This window comes from Diabrotica virgifera, chromosome 8 (assembly GCF_917563875.1).
Source record: "Diabrotica virgifera virgifera chromosome 8, PGI_DIABVI_V3a".
NCBI lineage: Eukaryota > Metazoa > Arthropoda > Insecta > Coleoptera > Chrysomelidae > Diabrotica > Diabrotica virgifera.
In genome coordinates, this window is record NC_065450.1 from 6,523,056 (window position 1) to 6,549,004 (window position 25,949).

Genomic DNA, 25,949 nt, shown 5'->3' on the forward strand with positions numbered 1-25,949 from the left:
AAATAAGAGTTATCTAATCTATAAGCTATGAGATGGGGATAAGAAGACAGGTGGCTGGAATGAGACTCAATTCTGATAGATGTGGTTGTATATGTGATGTAGGAGCTAAATTTTGGAAAATTAAAGCTGGTGTGAAATAATGAGGATGTAAGAGGATAAGGTACAAATGAATATTAGAGAGTTAAAGTAAGATATTGCTTATCGACAATTGGGAGTGAAATAGATGTATGTGGTAGTCACGAATGGTGTAGCAAAGAAGAGGAAATTGTATCTGATGTGGTTTATGAAAAAAGTTGACGGTGTAGGGGTTGAAAATCTCGGTTAAATGACACATGGCGATTGACACAATTAGGACTTCTCTGCTTCTCTTTAACTATTTCTAAGTCTTCATACGGGTCCAATTTTAGGAAGTTTTTTTGTGAAATATTATGTAATAACGAGACATCTTCTGGGATATTAAGGGTATGTTTGTTTTGTACAAGATGTTGTGAGAAAGTAGAAGTGTTTTCTCTTTTGGTGTGCTCTAAGGAGCGTGAAGATAGGGATCTACAGGTCCTACCTATATATGTAGCGTCACAATCAGAACATTGTAATCTATACACACCACTACGATCCATGTAGTTGATAGGGTCTTTGGAATTGGTAAGACACTGTCCCAGATTGTTGGGCACTTTGAAAGAAATATGAGTATTATCAACTGCTCTTTTAAGAATATATCTAATGTCTCCAGAAAGACGTTCATGAAGATATGGTAAGGAAGCATATGAGGGTTTGAAGGTCAAGTCTCTAGGGAAAGCAGACTCTCTCAAGACTCTAAGGTGTCTCTTTTGAATAAGTTTGTAAACAATATTAGGATCGTAACCGTTGTTGAACGCTATTTGACGAAGAATATTAAGTTCTTTATCATAGTTTGATGGTGATAAAGGAATAGTTTCAAGTCTATGGATGTAACTATGGAAAGCTGCATATTTATGTGACATAGGGTGGTTAGAAGATAAAATAATATTTGTAAATAATAATATGTGTAAAATAATATTTTAAATTTTATGCTCTATTAGATTGGAACTTAGACTTTCTTCTGGCAGATGTCGCTAGGACATCCCTAATAAGCTACTTTGGTCACATAGGTACTAAGAAATGAAAAATATGAGTTAATGCTATAAGTTATACAAGGGAAAGTGCAAGGAGAAAGAGGACCGTGGAGATGACGCAAGTCCTGGTTAAAAATTTTAAAGCAGTGGAGTGGAAAAACCACAATAAAACTCTTCAGAACCGCTGCAGACAGAGTAAAATGAAAAGAAAAAGAACAAGTTGTATGTTATAGATATATAGATGATGCAAATAATTAAAGTGTGAAAAAATATAAAACTACTAATGGATATAAAGTATTCGCGGTGTGCAAGTACTTGGAGGGGATACGAGAAAATGATCGTGCGAGAATAGCGGAGAAATATTGCAACCTTCTTAAATAATTCATATTGTCAATTGAAATTGTCAAATTGACTTATATTTCATACGTACTGTCATTGAAGAAGAAAAATTATATATTGCTCCACAATATTGATATGATATGCAATTATCATATAAAGGTAAATTTAATTAATAATTGTATTTTGCTTGCAGTACTGCATTTTAATAACTAATTTTATTTACTACATACAATTGTTTACGTTTTAATAACATAACCTGAATCTTATTTTTTCTTCTTATTATTTTTTTGGACTATGGTCTTGACAATTATACAGTAACCAGTACTAATATAATTGGCCAATATAATTAAAAGTGCGAATAATATTTCTGAGCGTAGAAACCAAGTGTCGCTTTGCCGAACTTGCACGGTCCCAAATACCAGTTCTTGATACCTGCCTTTTATTTCTAAAATACGTTTATTCGAGCATTCAGCATAATTCTATTTTATATTGACAAACATTTACAGAAAAGAATTAGTTTCCTTGGCGGCCCTCTTTTTCGACAGAGTTATTGAACGTTGAATCCAAACAAAGAAAGCATTGTTCTTTAACTTTCTTCTAACACTGATTGACAAGCAACTTTTCCGAGTGATTTTTTGCCCGATGTCTAATAGCAAAGACATTGTTCGACCTACACAATCACTTGTTCGTGCCTTATACGATCGATAAATGAATTAGAGTAACTACCCACACGATATACTACACGCAAAAAAATTACAGTTTATTCGAACCATGGCGATTTTTTTAATATGCCGGAAGAATTGGGTTGAACGGTAAAAGTACTCATAAGGATTGTAACGAAATTCTGAGATGGGATAACATCTTCGTGTTTATATAACAGCAATTTTTTTAAGTAATCGTTTCGATAGTCTTCCTACGTACGAAATGTCTGACAAAGCCTGTAATTTTCTAAATAAAAAAAATGCTGTTATGTTCTAACGTTTTCTTAATTTGGGTAAATAGGTTAGATAAAGGTATTTAATTACATAATTCTAACTTATAACGCACAAATTACAATTTATTGATAGTGCTAAGTTCCGAGAATCGTGTGAATATGTTTAAAAATCAACGCCTTTGCAAATTATTTGATCATTAGCAATCCTGTATGAAATACTTCAAAAAATTTTAGGATCAAAACACTACTTTTTTATTATTGCACCACCTCCTTTCGAATTTTGGCGATCAAAATGGCAAGTTTGGCTTTGGATACTGCTGCAGGAAAAATGTCTTGCAGCCTTTCTTGCAGCACTGGACAAATCATCTCCTCAGGTCTTTTAACCAGGAGTTCCGGGGTCTTCTTACTGATCTTTTTCCCTGTACTTTACCTTCCGATATGATTCGTAGTAATTTATATATTTTACCTCTCAACACATGCCCAAATATTGTATTTTTCTCTCGTGATCAAGCTTAGAAGTTCACTTTGTTTACTACTCATGCACCGAAGTACCTCATTGTTGGTAACTTTTTGTTCCATTTAACTCTCAGCATGCGTCTGTATATATACATCTCAAAAAATGCATCTATTCTTTTTTCTGTTTCAGAGTGCATTGTCCAACTTTCATAGCCATACATCAAGACAGAGAAAACGTAACATCCGATCATTCGGATTCTGAGCTCTAAACGGGTTAGTCCATTAAAATGTTACATTTAGGTTGCATTTCTTAGAGGAGTCAATTTTATTTTTTTAATGTGTAGGGGGGTTCAGTAGAAGCTTAAGTTCAAGTTTTTGGGGTCGACACTCTTGTCACCCGGCCGCCATATTGGAAAAAGAGGTGCAAATAGCTTTCGCGGTGTATCTTCTAAACTAGCAATCCTACAGAAAACTTAATTGCACATAAAATGTAGCAAATTAAATTTTCTACAATTTTCTATCTATTACTCTTTATCGTCAAGTGACCAACAAAAAAGTTATAAATAAAAATATGAGAAAATTTTGTAAGAAGTTTCCTTTTGGAGGTTATAACTTTTTTCCGTTCATTTCACAATAAAATAACATCATAGCGATTTTGTAGAGGATTTTTCAATGAACAATTTTCGCTATAAAGTTGTTTAATTTTATTTATTATCTAGGTTTTACAGCGCTCCAATCTTGACCATATTCTCGAATTCTCATAGGAATACAATAAAAAAAATACTTTTCTATCTATATATTAGTCGATCGACAGCAATCGTTATGCCGACCACGAAAATCAAATTTAAGGTAAATGACCAATTTTGGTCTATTTTATGTTTTCGAGGTCCCTGAATCCGAATATGAAGTTTATTTTTATCTAGATTTGGTGGAACATGTTCAAAAATCAAATTTTATACAAAAATGCCAAAAATCAATTTTGATGATTTTTCAAATTTACCTTGCTGTATCTTTGGTCGCTGTAAATATTTCCTTTTGAAATTTTTACTGTGTAATCTTTGAAGTATGTAGATAACAATGAAATTTGTCCTAAATATTTAAACACATTATAAAAGCAGTTATTAGTTTTTAAACATTTTGTCATCATATTTCGTTAGTTTCATGTTTACTTAAAATAAGTTGAGTGACAAACTTTTTAGTTTATAATATTAACCAACACAACAATAAAGTATAATTCATGAAGAAGTTTTTTGGAAAATTTTAAGTCAAAATATACAATAGGAAAAAAGTTATGTTACTTCATAAACAAGCGGCACACCCCAAAAAAGCTTATATCTCGAGATCCTGACCACGGTGTGGTGAATGGCTAATTTTGATCATACTTTATGATTTTGATATCAAAAATTCGTTTTTTGCTCTTCTTAAGAATTTTGCAATATGTGGTTGCGTCATTCTTCTTCTAAACCGGCGAATTGGTCCTCAAACAACTTCTTGGACCGTTTCTATATATGCTTAGGGTTATAAGTTTTATAGTGGGGAGAAAGGTCAAAACAGATTAATAATAGCATAGGAATGTTAAAATCATAATAAATTGTATGAATAAAAAATATATATAAATAGAAAAGTAAAATAACTTTTGTTTTTATTATATCCCTATGAGCATTCGAGAATCTGGTCAAGTTTGGAGCGCTGTAAAACCTATATAAATAAATAGAGTTAAACAAATTTATAGTGGAAATTGTTCGCTGAAAAACCCTCTACAAAGTTGCTATAATGTTATTTTATTTTAAGATGAAATGAAAAAAGTTATAACCTCCAAAAGGAAACTTGTTAAAAATGCTGTACTTATTTTTGTTTATATCTTTTTTGTTGGTCACTTGACGATAAAAAGTAATAAAAATAAAAGTGTAGAAAATTTAATTTGCTACATTTTATGTTTAATTAGATTTTGCGTAGGGTTGGTAGTTTACGAGATATAGCGCGAAACCCCTTTGCACACCATTTTCAAGATGGCGGCCGGGGGACAAGGGTGGCGACCCCAAAAACTTAAACTTAAGCTTCTACTGATCCCCCCTACACATTAAAGAAATAAAATTGACTCCTCTAACAAATGCAAGGTACGGCTTAAAAAATGTAACATTTTAATGGTGTATGTTTGATCGTGGAAAAAATATTTTTATGGTCATGTGTGTTTTTCTCGCTCGATCGATTCTTAAGAGGATGTTGATATTTGCTGTTGATATTTGCTTCCCAATATTGTATGGACCTTGTTCTATTATTTCTCCCTTGGCATAAAAATGTACATGTATTGGTATCTTTAATCTATCAATCTATCTATCTAGTTAGTCTTCTTCGGTTCATCTTTGGACATAGACCTCCCCAATCCTTTTCCATTCTTTTCTGTCTGTCGCTACAATCATCCACCTAGAGCCCACGTGCTTCTTGATATCATCTGCCCATCTCATTTGGGTCTTCCTCTGCTTCGTTTATATTCCCACGGTCTCCAATTTATAAGAATTTTGTTCCAACGGCCTTTGAAAATAGCATTTTAGTTTTAGGAACATTTAGATTTAAGCCCAATATTTCGCGATGACGAACTACTGCATTAAATTATATGTTGCAGTTTTTGTGTATGGATTGCTATTAGGACGGTATCATTAGCGTGCATGAGGTTGATTATGCTGACTCCGTTAATCTTGATTCCACCTTAGACTTTGTCTACTGCTTCTCTGAATTTATATTCCGAGTACATAGTACATAATAGCGGTGACAAGACGCAACCCTGTCGCGAAAACCATATAGGAAACTAATGTAAATTTCGAAGATTCATACAGCTACTTATTCCTAAAAGCTTCACCGACTCGTACGTGTTTTTTGGACTTTTGAAAAACCCGTCCCACTGAAAGTACTCGTATTTATGTATATTTCATGTATATTGGGGTTGTTAATTGTTTACCGGTTTATCTAAAACCTATTATTACAATAGCAGGTAGGCTCAAAGTGATTTAAAGAAACAGGTTTTATTACTCACGGAGTTGGAATGAACAATTTCGAGAAAAGTTTAACATATTCATTGAAAATATTGGCAGTATACATTTTTTTTATATAAAAATATTTAGATATACGCAATTTCTTGTAAAAATATGCAAAGTATTATTTATAAGTATTTTTGAAAAATTAAATTTAGAAAGAAATTTTTAGTAATGATTTATTACCGAGGTGTGAAAGTCCCTTAGAATAAATAAAAAAATGTCTTTTGAATGAAATATTTGCAATTGAAAATCACACTAAATTTTCTCTTTTATTTTACTTTTCACTTTTATTTAACTTATTAAAATAAACATTATAGAAGTTTTCAGGGACTTTCGGCCCTCGATAATAATGTAATCTTTCATTCGGCATTTAAATTTTTCATAAATATTTATTAGTTTTCTCAGGATTCGAAAAAAAAAATGAATACATTTAAAACAAAATTAATACATTTAAATGCAAAATTTAAAATTTTTTGCATTTTTTGCATAAAACTTTTTATTTTATATAATTTTTTTTAATAAAAATTAAACTTTAATATCTGGCAAAGAAGTAATATCATTTTTCCTATCGATTCTTTTGTACTTTCAGGCTGTACACAACAACAAAGACTTTTCGTCGTCGGATTATGGCTCATCTCATTTGCATCAGACGAGTAGTTCATCGAGTAAACATCTAAGCACATCTTGCCATAACGGCATCTCCAGAACTTCTTTGATATACTCAGATGTAAGTATTGTTAGATATTCAGAGTAAAGTGTAGACATGGAGACAATATGTCTTTGTAAAAGACATATTGATCGTATAAAGACAATCCCAAAAACAAAGATGATAATGATCATAAAAATTTAACAATGTAAAATCTAGTACAATATTTTTTCTAAATAGATTCACAGAGGATCCATATTTCTATGAGTTTAATAAGAATATTAGAAACGAATAACACTGCTGGATGTGATATGTAAAATTTGTTATATGATTAAAGGGATTTCTTTCTTCTTAAAGTTCCATCTTCTATCGAAGGCTGGAAATCATCATGGCAATGCGGACCATGTTGACTGCCGCTCTAAATAACTCTGCACTACTGCATTCGAACCGTTCCCTTTTAAGCCGGGATGTTCTTCGTCTTCCCACATTTCGCTTTCCTCGGATTTTGCCTTGCATAATAAGTTAATAGGTAATAATGAGTAATAAGGTAATAATTAGTGTTTTTGCCCTCTCATCACATGTCCCAAGTACTCAAGTTTTCGACTTTTAATAGTTAATATTATTTCCGGTTTATTTCCTATCCTTCTAGTTACTTCCACGTTTGACGTTCTTTGAATCGATGATATTCGTAGGATTCTTCGGTAACACCAAAATTAAAACGCGGCCAACTTATTTAGATGGACTTGTTTTAATGTCCACGATTCCAAGCCATAAAGAAGAGTAGAGAACACATAACACCGAACCATCCTTATTCGTAGTTCTAACCTTATATTCAGAGAACAAAAAATAAACTTTTTAAGTTTAATGAATGATGTACGTGCTATTTCAATACGTGTCTTAATCTCTTTGGTTTGGTCTACATTTGATGTTATCCATGTTCCTAATTATTTGCTGTTATCCACACCCTCAATTACAGTATCTTCAATAGTCAATTTAATGTTTACGTGTACAGATTTAGTCATGATCATGCATTTAGTTTTATTTAAATTCATCTTCTGTCCGTACTCATGACATCGTTCATTAAGGCGTTGCATTACGTTCTGTAAATCATTGTTGTTATCCGTTATTATTACTGTATCATCTGCAAAATGTAAGTTCGGAATCGGAATATTTTTCCTAGCGGATGCGCAGTGGCTTTCTGGACTATATAGTCATACGCTAAATAAAATAAAATATTAATATTCTGACAAATCTCAGATTTAACTAAAGTATCATGCAGTGATTCGCGACCTTTTTAACATCTTATATGACATCAAAATTAATGACGCACTGAAAAAAGGGTTTGGGATAAACTGAATTTATTTATGAGTTTTAACACAGCTTATGACAAAATAGTCTTTTATCAGGAGCTTCGCACAAAAAACTGCATAATATATTATTTCAATCTATTGCTCTAAAACCTAGCGTTTGTACTTCGTAAGTCCTAGATTTTCAAACATTGAAGAAAACTCTTCTGTGTAAAAGGTATATTTATTAAAAGGAAAACAAAAAAGGGCTACAAATATAATACCATTTTACCTTTTACCTTTCTCTATGTGAAGACAGAGAATTCAATTCAACAACCCACGTGCTTCGTGGAAGGTCATATAATGCCTTAGGGTAGATCCTTAGTAATTTCATCCATCGTCAGGATTTAGCATTTATTATAAGATATTTAGTCGACATTTTAAGGGTTTTCACCCATGTATTTTTGGTGGTTTAACATGTAGAGCTTGCAAAGGACACTGATGATGCTCTCTTTAGGCGAAAACGTTCTGTATTGTATTTGTAGCTCTTTTTTGGGGTTTTTTAAGATAAATATACCTTTTACGCAGAATATTTTTCTTCAATTTTTGTAATTAATGGTATACAGCCAGCTACAGGAAATTCTTCATTGTGGATCCTAGATTTTCACCCAACGTGTCCGAATGACCAAACTTATGACCACAACCAAACATCTTATGACCTACCACAAAAAAATGTTGACAATTTGACTATGTAAGAGCATGCCCACGCAAATTGAAGCTTGCGTAAGGCTAGCGTTGGGACTACTAATAAAAAAACACAAATAAAATCAGTTAAAACATTATTCGATTTACGTTGAAAATTTTTAAATTTTTATATATTGGTGAATAAATTACTTTGAAATAAATATTGTTTGACTTCGTAAGTCGTTTTTTTTAATTCGCTTGAAATAATAAGAAATATCAGATGATTCCATATTAGTCGGATTATCTTCTTCTTTGTGTGCCGTACTTGTTTTCAAGCGTTGGCTATCGCTGATGAAATGTTTCTCGGTCGGCAGCTATATGAAGCAATTCCTCGACCGTTCGACCTGTCCGTTGTCTAACGTTACGCAGCCAAGACAATAATTGATTTCTTCCAACCCAACTCCAGCACACGTTCGTGTGATATGTGATTCTGAGCATGCGACGGTAACACCACAACTCGAACGTTTCTAATTTGTTGAGATTTTTCACTTTTGTTGTCCAAGTTTCACATCCATAGAACAAAACGGACCAGACGTAGCACTTCAATACTCTTAGACTTGTGGTCAATGAAAGACTTCTACTGCACAATACAGAACGTCAACTAATAAAGGTTTTTCGTGCAAGTTCTATTCTGGTCGAAATTTCCTCATCACTTTCAACCCTGCAGTCAATCTAGCTACCCAAATATCTAAAGTGTTCCACCCTTTCCAGGATTTTGTTATCTAATTTTAGTACTGAGTCTTCGATATTAATTGTTCCGACCACCATCCATTTTGTTTTCTTTGCGCTGATTGTTAAGTCTTTTGCAGTGCATTTGTTGTTTACAGCGTTCAACGTAGTTTGCAGGTCTTCAAGACTCTCTGCCATTATGGCAGTGTCATCTGCGTATCTGATGTTATTAATGATTTCACCACCGATTTTAACACCTTTGCGACGATTGTTTAACGCTTCATCAAAAATTGGTTCGATGTAGGCATTGAACAATGTCGGTGACATAACACATCCCTGTCTGACACCCTGAAACTTCTTGGTCCAACTTAATACAAGCGGTCTGATTGTAGTAAAGATTTTTGAGCAATCTAATTTCGTAAGTGTCCAAACCAACTAAGTCCAAGCATTGAAATAGTAATGTATGTGGGACTCTATCAAAGGCTCTATTTCGAAAAAATCTATAAAGCATACGTAAATATTTTTCCTAAACTCAATGCTCTTTTATAAGAGTATTCGCGTGCAAAAAAGAGCTACCTGAGTACCCATACCGTTTCGGAAACCAAACTGATCGTCACCAGTTATCCCCTTACAAAGATTGTAGGAATATGCGAGAATGCAATATTTTCATAAAAAATTGGAGCGTGTAACTCATTAAACTGATAAGTCGATAGTCGCTAAACTGTCTGGCATTCGTTTTCTTGGGAATACAGTAGAATCCCGCAAATCCGAACCCCGCTAATCCAAATTTTCGGCAAATCCGAACCAACGCAAAGTGAAAAAAAAAAGAATGTGTGTGTACTTTGTACGCACGTAAGAAGTTATACTTCTATTATTATGATTTCAACGAAATTAATATACTTAACAGGTTATTTGTAATTTATTTAAATATTAAACTAACTTTTTTTGCCTACCACTTTTAAAATTTTTTTATTAAAACGATACCAAAAATATAAAAAAAAAAGAATATGAATCGTCCGGGATTTGAACCCGGTACCTCTTGATCTCCGGTCACACGCTCTACCACTGAGCTATATCCCTTTTGCTTTGACAGGTTACAAGATTTCTCATACATACTGATCAAGTGAAGTATCATAGCCACTTTTAAAAGGTGGCTATGGAAGTATACAAAAATAAATACTTTAAATATATTTACTATTATTATAAAATATCTTATTCCCGAGGAAGACAAATCCAAAGACACAAAAATTATAATAAATAAAATACATTTACTAAAAACACCAATATATTCTTTTCACACCTTTTCTTGCACTGATATATTTATACATAACTTGAAAGATTCAGCAACTAAACGCCATACTCTCTGTGTGCGCATGCGCGCAGTATTATGAAATTTTACTCTCAATCGCGCCTAAAGAAGTATAACTTCAAAAATTCAAGACAAAAACTTACAAACATGATTATACAGAGTAAAGCCAGAAAATTGAACAATCTAGGATTAAGAGGTCTTTGACATTTAAAATTTCTTTAAAAAAATACGTACTTGATACGTACTGCTTTTACGTCGGTTCTCTTGTAGTCAACTTGAGTCCAAAAATATTGTCCACACTCTTGCGAGAACGTTTGCAGCCCTAAACAGCATTCTTAAAGAAGTCGGTCACTTTCTTTTGGCGCATGGAGGTGTAGCGAATTGACGCAGCGATGTTAAACCATTTACGCATTAACATTACATTGGAACGCAGCAACGTAGAGCCAAACCCAGAGCTTTAGTGGCATCTGTATGTGACACCCGATATGACGGAAAAACTTCTTCCTCGCCATCGTCATCTTTATTAGGGTTCCCTTGAACCAAGTCTACAATGTCTTCATCCGTAAATTCTTGGTGCCCATTGTCGTCAGCTTCAATCCATTCTGTAATTGTACTTTCTTCTTCGTTTTCTCATCCTGTTGTTATACGACTTCTAGGAGGTCATCTTCTAATGGAGCGTGGAAAAATGGAGCTTCTTAAAATTGTAAATCTAGCTAGCGAGTTAGCGACTAAACACAAATAATGACACTGGCTCTGCATCAGTGGCATCAATCTGAGATGGGTGGAAGAGGGAGAGAGTGAGACAGGTGCAGCGACTCAAAACCAACGACAACGAAAGCTTTGAATTATTAGTTAGGCTAACTTTCGGATAATCCGAACTTTTAGGAATCCCCAGGCTGTCTCCCCAATTAATTCGGATTTGCGAGGTTCTACTGTAGTTACAAATATTGATTCTACCCGGTTGTCTGGTAATTTTCCGCTGCTGTATATCTTGTTAAAGACGGAGGTGATAACCGCAACACTCTCATTTTCTAATAGTTGTAACAATTCCGTGGGTATTTCGTCAGGACCAGAAGCCTTCCTTCATTTCACTTGGTCGATGGCCTTCTGAACTTCTGAGATTAGGATCGATGGACCTGTAGCTCGCTAGATGGTATTTCTTCGTGGTTTCTTTGGTCATCTTTAAATAATTCTATTATGTAATTTTTCCATACGATAAAGCGCTCTTTAATATCACATATAATTCTACCACCAGGGTCTTGCAATATACTTTGCCCATAAATTCTGTTTTTTCCTGATAATTCTTTTAGTTTTTTATGCAAGTGGAAGCTGTCGTGTTGTTGCTTCAGTTTCTCAATTTCTAAACAGGATTCTTGTAGCCACCGTTCTTTTGCAACTTTAATTCTTTTTCAGATTTATTTATGTGTTTTATTGTATTTTTCTCTGGTTGTGGCTTTGTACTGCCTCCGAACGTCCATTAGATCTAAGATATCCTGTGTCATCCAGTTATGGTTTGTTTTTTAACCAAGAGGAGTGATTCAAATTTACCGCGCTGTATTGCTTGTTTGTAATTGGTCCCACCGCAGGCAAGTTTACTCCACAGTTTACTCCGGTTTACTCCACGGTTCTTAGACATTACTACGGTTGCCTAGATCGACTAACCAATGAACATTAAGGGTACGATTACGTCACGAGAGTGTACTCTCATTTGAATCGTAATATGATTTTTTTCGAATCCTGAGAAAACCAAGTATTTTAGAAAAATTTAAACGCAGGATGAAAGATTAGATTATTACAGAGGGCGGAAAGCCCCTTAGAATAAACAAGCGTTTCTATTGAATGGAATATTTGAAATTAAATATCACACTTCTCTTTTATTTTCAGCCCTGTAACTTATTAAAATAAACATTATAGAAGTTTTCAGGGAATTTCGGCCCTCGGTAATAATGTAGTCTTTAATTCTGAGTTTAAATTTTTCAAAAATATTTATTAGTTTTCCCAGGATTCGAAAAAAAAATGAATACAATTAAAACACATTGAGAATTTTGACATGCGTCAAAATTTTGCAATAACTCAATGTAAAATAATGATTTTACATCAAAAGACATTAGAAACTATTTGTAGAGTATTGAAATCTGTATTGAAAACAACTGTTAAAATTGGTCTACGTAATTAAACATATTCCAAAATTTTGTATAAATGTAATACATTTTAGTTTTCAGCCCAAACTTAGGCCACACACAATGCAATAATGGTCACATTTTTGAACTGTCAATATTTTTATTTTATCATCTATTGTTTAAAAACAATACAGTTGATAAGATACCCTCAGTTGCGGAGAAACTATTAATAATAAAGATTTTTTATTCAGTCAATGGTGTGAGCACTGTCAGTTAAATAGTAACGTGTGGCCTAACTTTTACAGGCATACCTATTGTGGCAAATGTATCATATTTTTCAAAATTTTGGAATGCATTTAAATCGTAGAACAATTTTAACTTTTGATTTTAATACAGACTTTAATTCTCTACAAGTATTATCTCATGACTTTTGATGTAAAATAATTAGGGAAGCAGGAATTCAACAATTTAGAATTTTACATTGAGTTTTTACGATTCACCACCCGGTATAAGATAAAATGTGTACTATTTGTCTTATTATTTCATAATAACACAAATAATACACATATATACACAATAACACACATTAAATGATCGAAAATCATTTAAAAATATGGGAATGTGTACTCTTGTGACGTAAATTCAAAAATATAAGTCTCCCCACCACCGTCGGTCAAGGCAACCGTAATAAAGTCTAATAACCCTGGGTTTACTCCACTGTTTTAAAATTTTGACAGTAATGACATTTATTAAATTTTGACACTAAATAGTGACATTTCATAGGTTAATTAAGTTATATCGACGATTTTTGTGTTTTCTGTGTTATTCCTTTAATTTTTTGATTGTTAGTCGTTAGTCTGCTTTTATATTTTAAAAAGCAGTTGTTTTTTGAACTTTTTAGCGACGTATTAATTTAATATAATATTTATGGATTACCGTTGAGGGCCGACTAGATCAACCAAAACAGAAGATGTATTTGGTTATTATTCTAGTGACTTTCTTGGGTGTGAATCTGTCTTGTTAGTTTACGCCAGCTGGTTAAAAAATAAACTATAGTTATTATTAAATGTTCGTTTTGAAGATTAGCTGCCGTGACAGCTAGTTGGATTATATATTATATATATAATTTATACTTTAAGGTTGAAATTTATTATTATTTATCAAGGGAACTTATAATTATTATTAGAACAATTTTAAGCAACAAATTTCTTCAAGGAACATATTTTATAGCAATAATTATTTCTATTAAGTAGAAGCTAAATCAATTTATTAAATGTATTTGACCTTTTTACTAAAAAGCATTGTAGTTGTAGTTGAGCATTGTGTGGGAAAATAATCATTTTGTCGCAATGATATTTCCATTATGTCAAAACGTTGCCGTTTCTATTTAATGTAGGCGAGAACCGATTAGAGATGGACGATACAGCGATTTGTTTTTTATTTATAAATACCTGCACCAACAGTAGAAGGTCGTTTTGCTACTAGAAGAAGTCTTCTTCTTCTAGTGCGAACTCCACTAATCAAGATTGGTTATCTATAACCATTGTAAATTCGTCTCCATCTTCTTCTTTTCCTAAGCCAAGCCGCACACCAAAGAAACATGAAACGAAAAACATGAAACATGAAACGAAAAACATGTTTCATGAAACTAAAACACTGCTGAACAAATCTCAAAGTCCGCCTACCAATGAAACGAGTGTGATTCATGCTCATGACACATTTTTATTTTCGGAGAGTTTCATAAATGGCCGGACGTATATTTGTTTAGCAGTGGTTTATTTCCATGAAACGTAATTTACGTTACATGTTTCTTTGATGTGCGGTCGGGCTAAAAGCGTCTCTGTGTTTAACCCGGTCAAGTCTCGAATGTCTTTCAGACACGATATTTGTCGTCTTCCAGAATCTCTTTTTCCTTTCGGTTTTATCCTTCATAAACAACTGCAACAACTTGTACACATCAGTTCTAATTATGTGCCCCAAATATTCTGTCTTTCTCCTTTTAATGATGTTAAAAAGTTCCTGTCTCTTCCCATTCTGTGCAATACTATTTTGTTCGTAATATGATCGGTCCATGGTATTTTCAAAATTCTTCTGAAAACCCACAGCACAAAAGCTTCCAGTTGTCTTATTAAGTCAACATTACCAGTACAAGCTTTGTCACCATGAAGAATAGAGTGGATATAACATTGTACCATCCGATATCGGATTTGCAGATTGAGTCTTGGGTTACTCAGTAATTTCATCATCTTCAAAAAGGTTGCTCTTTTTAAGAAAGAAAGAAGGGGGAAGCGAAAGAATAATTTTGTTGAATACAGTTGAATGTTGAAGCAGAATGTTTCAACAAATGCCTTATTACTAAGTAAATTCAGCTTCGTAGTATTTACAAGAACCTGCTAATATATCAAAGCGACCGCGACACATGCATTATTAGATGTTTGTATCACTACCGGTTTATGCACTGGGCGCTTGGGGCGGACGCCCAGGGGCCCGGAGTCCGTTCCTTTTATTAATAAAAAAGTAAAATCCGCTAAATAATCTACATGTTTTCCAAAATAGAGAAAAAGACGACGAAATACCTGCGATCTCGAAATGGTCTGAAACTTTTAAACCAAAGCTTATTATAGAAGATTAAATGAAAGCAACTTTTATAGAGGAAAACTCAGTGGAGGCAAAGAAAAAAGAGATTGGCTAATATAATATACGGCGCAAGTGTTACAGCTGTTTATTGTTACCCGTGCACATTATTTTCAGATGAAAAAAATAGTTAACTGATTTTGAATGGACCCTCTTTAAACATTTGAATTGTTTGCTCAAATCTCACGAAAAAAGTAAATTTCATCTGAACTCTATGGTCACATTAATAACAAGATCATCATTAATTGGAGTTATAGACGCTGTCTTGAAAGAGTAAGTAGAACGCGAAGCTGACTATTGTGTAAACGTCCTAAGAAGAGTTGTTGTCACTACTAAATTACTTGCTTCTCAATAACTATCTTTCTGTTGATCCAATGAGGATTTAACGAGTCGCCATAAAGTAAATTATTGAAGTTGTCTTGTATACTTGGCTAAATTTGACAACTGCTTAACTGAGCATTTACAATGGAATACGAATAAATGAAAAGGTTCAGTTAGCTATATGTCTCATCAAATTTGCAATGAATTCTTGGAAGTGATGAAAACAACACTTGTAGAAACTTTTGACACTGTAAATGCCTTACTTAAAAACTAATAGAGTTCCATCAAACCTATTTTTTCCGCAGTTAAGCAATAATAGAGACGAAAAATCAGCAGTTAAAAATGAAGCGAAGACACTGCAGAATAAAATGGATACCTTTGAGAGAGCTTTATTGACATTGATTTGGACAAAAACTTTGGAACGAGTTAATACAACAAGCAAAACGTGAACGTGACGAAACTGTGGACTTGAAATTGTCATTTGGAGTAGAATTAATGACATCTAAAAATATTTTGAGATTTGTTGGAGACGTAAGAAATATGTTAAGCAAAATTGAACTAGAGCCAAAAATATTTTTTTGCGAAGACGAGGATATTTCAAACAGACTCTGTACAACTGACCTTCAAAGAACAAATACGAGAAAAACATTTTTCGATAAAGCAGGTGAAAGTGAAATGATTTTAAAGGGGCAAGAAAGATTAAGAATTGAAGTAAGTTAATGTTATATGCAACAATATTACCAAAGATCTTTAAAGAGAATTAAATGCTACAAAGATCATCAAAGATGTTACATCAGCTGTTAGATGTTTTTCAACGCTAGATAAAGAAGCAGTCAAGACGTCAATTAAAATACAAATATAATAAAGATGTTGACGAAACCAAAGAGAACTTGCATAATTAAATTACTCATTCTATAACGTTATGCCAAAAGTTGAATAAACATTTGAAAAATTTGGTGTCATCCAGGATTCAAAGGAAATATTTCCCAATATTTTACCTTTACTGCAAGTTTATTTGACGATACCAACTTCTAATGCGTTAGGCGAGCGGCTTTTTTCGGCTTTAAAAAGAATAAAAATATATTTAACGTCTTTGGGCCAAGAAAATCTAGACGCATATCATTACTGTATTATAGAAAATTGCTAATGACCTATAGACCAATTGCTAATGCCTAGTCAAGAAAAAATGTGATCTAATTTTTGTCTTATGTATTTTTTAGAATACGTATTTTTGTTTGTCATGTGTTGTTTTTGGAACTTTCTGTTTTTTTTATATTCCTTAATGTATTTTTGGAATATTTTTTACGTTTGCTATTCTTCATGTTTGTTTAAAAAAAAATATTGTATCGATTTTACAATAAACATTCATAGTTAATACATGTGCCTTCTTGTTAAAAAACTGACAACGAATAGCAATTAAGGGGGCCCCTAAATATCTAGTACCCAGGGCCCGAAGTTAGGTTAAACCGGCACTGGTTTGTATGTACATATTATATTCTTTAAAAAGTTTTTACAAATAATTATCTTGTTCTACTTCCTAGTCGGTCATCCCGTTTTAATATCGTGCAACCTTGAATTTTCATTAATTTCACTTAAACGGCCTCCATCTTTCTCTATCCTCTGCAACTCTAAAGCAAAATTTTAGTGGAGCTCCGACCTCTTTTGTAACGTAGTAGTCCACATACCTTGTTGGTGATCTTCTCTGGGCTCTCGCTCCTTGCACCATCCTCTGCAATGCAAGCTTCTCCAGACCATCTCTGTAAACCCCATGACCAAAGTAAGCGGTGATCTTTTCGGTCACAATGTTTGGAAGTCTACTTGTAACGTGCAGCTGCCTAAGAATAGTCGTTGGTTCTTCTTGCGGTTCATGGTACATATTCGCAATATTATTCGCTGGCAAAACATTTCAAACGCGTATATACTTAGTGCATTTATCAACTTACTTCCAAGACCAGCAATCATATCCATATAGACTACTACTACTATCGGTTTACAGCGTTCTCCGACGCCTTCCGACTTCTAACCTCCATTCTTCTCTGTTTAACCATAGATCTGGAGGGATTTCTCTTTCCTCTAGTTCTTTTTCAATTCCCTCCCTCCAGTTTCTTCTCGGCCTTCCTCTTTTTCTTCTCCCTTGTGGTGTCCATGCCAAAATCTGTTTAGGGATCCTGTCATCTGGCATTCTCTGTACATGGCCGTACCATACTAGGTGTTTTGTTTATATGTTATCAATTATTGTATGTGTGATTCCCATCATTTCTCGTATTCTCTCATTTGGTATCCGATCTCTTCTTGATTTGCCTGCTGCTCTTCTCCAGAAATCCATTTCTGTTACTAGTAATATTTTCTCCGTTCTTTGTTTCAGTGGCCAAACTTCACTGCCATATGTGATTATACTTTTAAGTATGCTATTGTATATAAGCTATATCCATATAGAAAAATTGAGAAAACCATTGATTTTACAAGCCTTATCTTTAAATCCACGGTGATATGGTTTTCCTTACTTTGGTGAGCTTTGTCGTTGCTCCCTTGGCCATGGCTGACCTTCTTTTTATTTCTTTGGTACATCCTCCGGGATTGGTTATGAAGGTTCCAATTCCTGATTCTGCCAATGTCTGGCTGGTTGTTATTTCTTCTATCTATGATCATACATTATCTTGTTAGCTTGTGTTATTCTTTAATCCTTAGACTTGTGTAAAAGTCACGGATTGTTTAATATTGCCCACCTCTATTAATTAGATTGTTAAACAAGTGGTTTATTGTAAAATAACATAATTTCATTTATTTGTGACAAAAAATTAATTGAAGCCAATATATTGAAATCTTTATGACAGTATTACATATATAGGGGTCTAATAAAAATATTTGTTTATCGCTTGTTAAGTCATTAGAAATATGTTGCCTTGTTTATACATATTTGCTTAACTATTGAATATAGATGACAACGACATGTGCTTGCATACATAAGAAAGAAATACGAGTATAGTGTTAAATTTACAATATAAATAGTGTAGGAAACAGAGGTTGAACCTCGCTAAATGGACACAAGTCCGGTTTTTTTTTGGTATATCAAGGGGTGCTTATTATGAGACTAACTTTTTCTTAAAAAATTTCGCCCCGGAACTCCCTTTTTCATCCCATTAAAGGGGGTAATTTGTGGTTTTTGCGAAACGTACGTTTAATTACACGTTATAAACGTACATAAACTGTACGTTTTGCAAAAAATTTATTTAATAGTAAAATGAAGAGGACTATATTTCCTACTATTTATTTCCCGACAGCATATGTCATCACCCACCGTTTAGCGGGGGTGGCGCCCCAAAGTTGACAAATTTTTAAAAAAGGTGTTTTTAAAAAAAATTATTTTTCCCTAACTGTAATGAAAATTAAGAAGAAACCCTGCGGAAATTAATCACAAATAAGTGGCTGATTTTTTTGTATAGGTTTTATGTAAGGGCAATTGCAAATTTTTTAATTACAGGGTGTTACATTTTAAAAAACCACTTTTTATACCATCTAAACCGCCTATGCTAGAGTAAAAAAGCTTTCAGCGATTATCAATGTACTGGTGTTATTTACAAATTTGTATAATGCACCCCCATATTTTCCCCGGAACCACCCCAAAAAAGAGGAGAATTAATAAAGAAAATAATAAAAAATTGATTTTGGGCCACCACTGTGGCTTTAGGGCGCAAAGAAAATAAAATATGCATGGGCCGTAATGTGTAGCAAACAGTATGTTCTTTTATTTTCCATAAGTACGTTATCAATAAAATGACTAGGTGACGAAAAAAAATAAAAACTGGAGCCCGCCAAAGCATTTCTGAGGTTTACGGCGCCACTGTGCCGTAACGGTTGCTTATACGAAAAAAATTCATAGGACCTTATTTGTAGAGAAAATAGTCTTTAATTCTCTATAAGTTTTGTTTTAAAAAAATGCATAGGTAATGAGAAAATCGTAAAAACATGCTCTTCAAGGTATAGGGGTAGTTTCCGCAGTTTATTTTCAAGGATAGGGGTAGTTTCCGCAGGGATGTTGCAATAATCATATATATTTATGAAAAACCCAATTGATGGAGCATATAAAAAAAAATTTTTCAACCCCCCTTTATTTATTTTTTTTGGCTACATCAAGAAATCGCTTTTGGTGTCCATGCAAGGGTAATAAAAACGTGCACAAAATGATATATGAAGCATTTTAATAAAGGGCATGGTGTGTGAAGGATTCCAAGAAAATCACTTTCTTTATTAATTCTCCTTTTTTTGGGGTGGTTTCGGAAAAAAATGAGGATGCATTATAGAAATTTGTAAATGACACCAGTATGTGGATAATCGCTGAAAGTTTTTTTACTCTAGCATAGGCGATTCAGATGGTATAAAAAGGGTTTTTTTTAATGTAACACCCTGTAATTAAAAAATTTGCAATTGCCCTTAAATGAAACCTATAACGAAAATCAGCCACTTATTTGTGATTAATTTCCGCAGGGCTTCTTCTTAATTTTCATTACAGTTAGAAAAAAATAATTTTTTAAAAAAAAAATTTGTCAAATTTGGGGCGCCACCCCCGCTAAACGTTGGGTGATAGACATATGCTGTCGGGAAATAAATAGTAGGAAATATAGTCCTCTTCATTTTACTTTTGAATAAATTTTTTGCAAAACGTACAGGAAGGGCTACGTTTCGCAAAAACCACAAATTACCCCCTTTAATGGGATGAAAAGGGGGGTTCCGGGGCGAAATTTTTTAAGAAAAAGTTAGTCTCATAATAAGCACGCCTTGATATACCAGAAAAAAAAATAAAACCGGACTTGTGTCCATTTTGCAAGGTTCAACCTCTGTTTCCTACACTAAAAAGGCACACCGGATTTGTAATATTAAATGTTACATGCGTTAATTTTAATAGCATTAAACGAAGCATATTTGAATATTCAACATGTTCTTTTCATGCAAAACAATCTATTGACATGCCCTTAATGAAACACTAACTTACACTATAAAGTGTTAAAGCATAGTAAAATCACATCACTTGAGAAAGGCATTTTGCTGAAACAACTGTAGTGACATTAACTTATAATAGATTTTGTTGAAGTATTGTAAACAAAAGTTTTCAGTTTTTTATTATTAGACAAAATGAACTCCTACTCAGGTAACGATTGAATCCATCATCAATTCTTAGTTTAATTTGATGGTTTGTGCAGATAGATTCAAGGCAAAGTAGATCAGCAGTAGCCAAAGTAGATCAGGAAAGAAATATCTGCAGAAATATGTACAGAAATCGGGTGGAGAAGAACAAATCAAGAAATAGAAAGTTAATAGAAACAGAAGCTTGATAAAGAGGCAAAAAGTAGATAGATTAAGATATATAGAAATTATTTTAAAAACGGCGAATATCATTAGAAAGGGAAGAAAAGAAAGACAGCGAAAAAAATGACTAATTGATGATTTTAAAATGATGATAATGTTAATCATTTTAAAAATAAAGACAGAATGATTGAAACTGGAAGTAATGTAGGGAAGAACCTTAAAATAGAATATCTTGTAATTTTTTAAATAATTATTTATAGTGCGGCAGATTCGTGAAAAATATTATAAGAATTGTGTATTTAATGGTAGAAGCATATAATTTGGACCACATATACTACACGTATAAATGTTCAAAAGATATGAGGCCATCTCAAATTTTGGCTTGTACAAAAATGGAGGGCATTCAAAATGGCGACTATACGTATGTGACTAATAGCACGATAACTTTTGAACGAAAAGTCCTATTTCAACCAAATTTGGTATATAGTTTCTTTTTTTATGTATAAGATCGGAGTCGTGAACCGGAAGAATCGGTTTATCAGAAGTTGTGTTTTTGCTGGTTTTTTATGAAAAATATGTTTTTTTTTTCAATTCTTTCACCCTGTATATATTAATTTTTTAAAAAGGTAATCCCGCCATTGAAAAGAGCGTAAATATGTTTTTTAGGAAATACATATTTTAACCTTTTTAGTTTTTTTAATAACCATTCAATAAATGCATAACGTATCTTTACATAATATATTCTTTTGAGCATATTTTTCTGTAAAACCGTTGATTGAAATATTGATATGGGTATACTCCAATACTTCAATCAACGGTAAAACTACACATTTTAAAGTAAGTCTAAGTTGGGTAAATGTGCATGGGGAATTATAAATTATTATGGGTCGATGGTAGGGCCCATAATAATTACTAGGAGGGGGATCGGTGGGGCAACTTACCCAAACGTTAAATGTTCAAAGTATGAGTTGCATATTTTAGTGTCAAGGTTCAAGACGCAGGTTTCTGCGACATAGTTATTACATGTGAAGATAAGTTATGCCTTTATTAAATGGTAAATAACGTAACTAAAAAGTTCAAAATATTTCCTAAAAAATATTTTTACGCTTTTTTTAATGGTGGTATTACCTTTTTGAAAAATTAATATATACAGGGTGAAAGAATTGAAAAAAAAACATATTTTTACATAAATAACCAGGAAAAACACAACTTCTGGTAAACCGATTCTTCCGGTTCAATACCTCAATCTTACTCATCAAAAAAAGAATCTAGATACCAAATTTGGTTAAAATCGTTCAAAAGTTATCGTGTTATTAGTCACATATGTATAGTCGCCATTCTGAATGCCCGCCATTTTTGTAAAAGGCAAAATCTGAGATGGCCTCGTATCTAAATTTCAACCTATTTATGTTTAGTATATGTGGTCCAAATTATATGCTTCTACCATGAAATGCACAATAATTATTATATTATTTGCACGAATTTGCCGCCCATACGTACATGTGAAGATACGTTATGCATTTATTAACTGGTAATTAACATAACTAAAAAGTTCGAAGTATTTCCTAAAAAATATTTTTACGCTCTTTTCAATGGCGGTATTATCTTTTTGAAAAATTAATACATATTTTTATATAAAAAACCAGAAAAGACACAACTTCTAGTAAACCAATTCTTACGGTTCAAGAGCTCCATCTTAAACATTAAAAAAACAACGTATAGTCCAAATTTGGTTGAAATCGGACGTTTCCTTCAAAAGTTATCGTGCTAATAGTCATTACATGTATAGTCGCCATTTTTGTAAAAGGCAAAATCTGAGATGGCCTCATATCTAAATTTGAAGCTTTATATATTATGTAGTATATGTGGTCCAAATTAGATGCTTCTATTATTAAATGCACAATTGTTTCACATATCGGCTTCACTATTAATACAATACAATTATTGTAGAACTACATTTTGTATTTAACACCGCTTCGAAAATATTATCTCGAAAGCTCTAACCGTTGCGTTGGTGAAATATTTACTTTAAAGACCCTTAACCCTTTCAGTCACCATGTTCATTTAAACTTAAACGAACATCAACTAATTTCCATTTTTTACATTGAATCACTGTAATCGTCTCTGTATGTTGTACTAGGTATAATAATGTTTATGGGCAAAATTTGTTGTTTATAAATCTTTAAAAACATATATAGGCCAGTAAGGATCTGCGAAAAAACGTCTATTTTTGGATGTGAGAGGTGGCATTCGGATTTTTGCAGATAAAGTTAGGCGACACCTTTAGTAATAATAATTGACTTATGCTCCTTCTCAAATATGCCCGGAACATTAATAAAAACGCTAAAATATTTAAAAATTTCGAAAAACATCGATTTTTTTCTGCTTTCTTTGCTTATAACTTTAAAACGATTCGTTTTGGAACAAAGTCGTAGAGAAATAAAATAAAGATAATTGAATTTTGTATGATATACGACTGGTAAAAAATGTCTTAAGGTATTATCTTTTCTGCAATATAGCAATAAATACAAAATAAGGGGGTAAAATAAGTCTGTTGTTATTCAATATTTTTTAACCACTTTGGTGGCACTTAGAACCTTAGTAATTCGCTTAGTAAATTATTTGTAACATACTTAAGTCGTGTACCAAATTTAATTAAAATCGACTTAATAAATTTTGCATAATAAATTTGCAATCTAAATGTTTTTAAAAAAGTTGATTTAAAATTTTATATTAAATTTTAAATTTTAAATTTTAAAAGTTGACTAATTTTTTACATATAAAGAGGTGCTCTACCTATCTAATACACTTTACAGAATTAAAATCGGATTATTTAAGGGGCCCCAGCAATGTTTTAAATTTATAAACAATTTTTTGGCTTATAAACAAATAGCTTTGTTTAATAATAAAAAAAATTAATTTTTAGCAATGCAAATAATTAAAACCGGTATAATTTGACTTAAACTTTCAAATGCTGTCAGCAGAATTGCTATTTTATTTTTTAATCAAACGTTATTCGCGTTCAAAAATTGCAATTTATCGATTTTTTGAAAGTTCCACAGCGTTTATCTCGAAAACTATGCATCCTATGAAAAAACTTGTAGGAACATTTTTTGCTTAGAATTACCCAAGAAATGCAAAAAAATGTTTTATTTTGCGATTTTATGTAATTCCTCAAGTTCTTTGTTTATAACAATCTTATCGACATCCGGATCAACTGTTACCCAAAAAATTCGTGTTCTACGGGTCAAAACACATAAAAAAGCTTGGGTAAGTCCATCTAAATAAAGGAGCCCGTAGCACCCCCTCCTGGCCACAGCACTAATTTGTTTATTAGCCAAAAAAATTGTTTATAACTTTAAAACATTGCTGAGGCTGCTTAAATAATCCGATTTCAATTATGTAAAGTGTATTAGATAGGTGGAGTACTTCTTTATATGTAAAAAAATTGACAAATCTTTGTATGTTCTAGTTTTTGTTGTGCAAAATTTTAAAAAAATTTAATTTTTAAAAAAAAGTTTAGATTGCAAAATTATTATACAAAATCTAGTAAGTCAATTTTAATGAAATTTGGTGTACGGATTTAGCACATTACAAAAATTTTCTAAGCGAATTAGGAAGGTTCCAGGTGTAACCTAAGTAATGGAAAACCATTGAATAAGGACAGGCTTGTTTTGCCCCCTTATTTTATATTTATTGCTATTTTGAAGCAAGGGTGATAAATTAAGACATTTTTAACAAATCGCATCTGATAGAAAATTTAATTATCTTTGTTTTATTCCTATAAGACTTTGTTCTAAAATGAATGGTTTTTAAGTTATAAGCAAAAAAATTAGGAAAAAGAACGAAATTTTTTGAAATTTTTAAATATCCTATTTTTTTATTAATGTTCCGGGCACATTTGAGAAGAAGCATAAATCAATTATTATTAACGAAGTTATCACCTAACTTTATCCACAAAAATCTGAATGCCACCTCTCACATCCACCTAAAAACAGATCCTTACTGGTCTAATATTTCAACCTCAAAGTTTGAAATTTTTATCTTTGCAAACAAAAACTCATGACTGAAAGGGTTAAATATATCGATCGCATCGAGCATCTTGTCGAGATGAATGGCGAGCAGCGATGCTTCACTATAAATGTGCGCTAAGATACTGTTCTTCCACGAGAAAACATAGTAATAAAAATTATTATAGAAGAAATTATAAAAAGTAGCTTAATATTTTTTCTTTCAAAGCTTTGATTTCAAAGTCAAGCTTCCTATTACAAAGTCACAAAGGAACGAACCGAACGAATTATAAAAAAGTAAAATATGTTAAGAGCTACTGAATTGGCCGTCGTCAGTTCTGCCTCGGATGAAGCCAGCAATTTAATGTAGCGAATATCATTTAATGCGATATTAAGTGGTTTGAAGTGCTTTCTCTGATATTATTTAGAAAATTTTTCATACTGTACTTATTTTCTACGTAAAAGGCAGTGATTTCACAGGTCACTGCCATTAAATCCACATTAACGAATGCTTCCACTGTTTAACTACAGTTATTTTTGTGTTTTTAGAAAAAAAATTACATAAGAGACCTTTACACACAGTTACGAAGGTTAAAGTGATATGCCTCATCGTATGAAGTAAATTATTACTAAATGGGATTTAAAAAAAATACTGCTAGGAGCGTGATAATATTCTTTTCAAAATTAAAGTTAGAAATATTTCTCAGTTTTAACAAGTTTTTTATGTGATTGATATTACTCCTAATATTAGTTCTTTATTATCTTGATAAAATACTAGTGGAGTGCATAACAAAATGACTTACATAAGAAAAATAAAAACACAGACAACGAAATGACTAAATAGAATTTAGAAGATACCTCCCTAGGTGTACTGTAAACAGACCGAAATCATTAGACCGAAAGCAGTAGAACGAACTCATTAGAACAAAAAGCACTTTACCAAAACCTCACTAGACCGAATATTAGGAGGCCGAAAAACATTAGCTACATAATTCAAGCAGGATTGTAATCTGAGCAAGGATAACATCAACCTCCCTTCACCCTTTATGCAGGC

The 25,949-nt window shown here is 32.5% G+C and overlaps 1 protein-coding gene across 1 annotated transcript in view; it reads left to right on the forward strand.

Moving 5' to 3' along the window:
• Positions 1 to 25,949, forward strand: part of LOC114336260 (dual specificity tyrosine-phosphorylation-regulated kinase 2) — a 633,699-nt gene that overhangs the window by 428,272 nt on the left and 179,478 nt on the right. Inside the window, exon 3 of the mRNA XM_050658156.1 lies at positions 6,442 to 6,579. Within this exon, the coding sequence (XP_050514113.1) occupies positions 6,442 to 6,579 (138 nt within the window). The remainder of the gene's footprint in view (positions 1 to 6,441; positions 6,580 to 25,949) is intronic.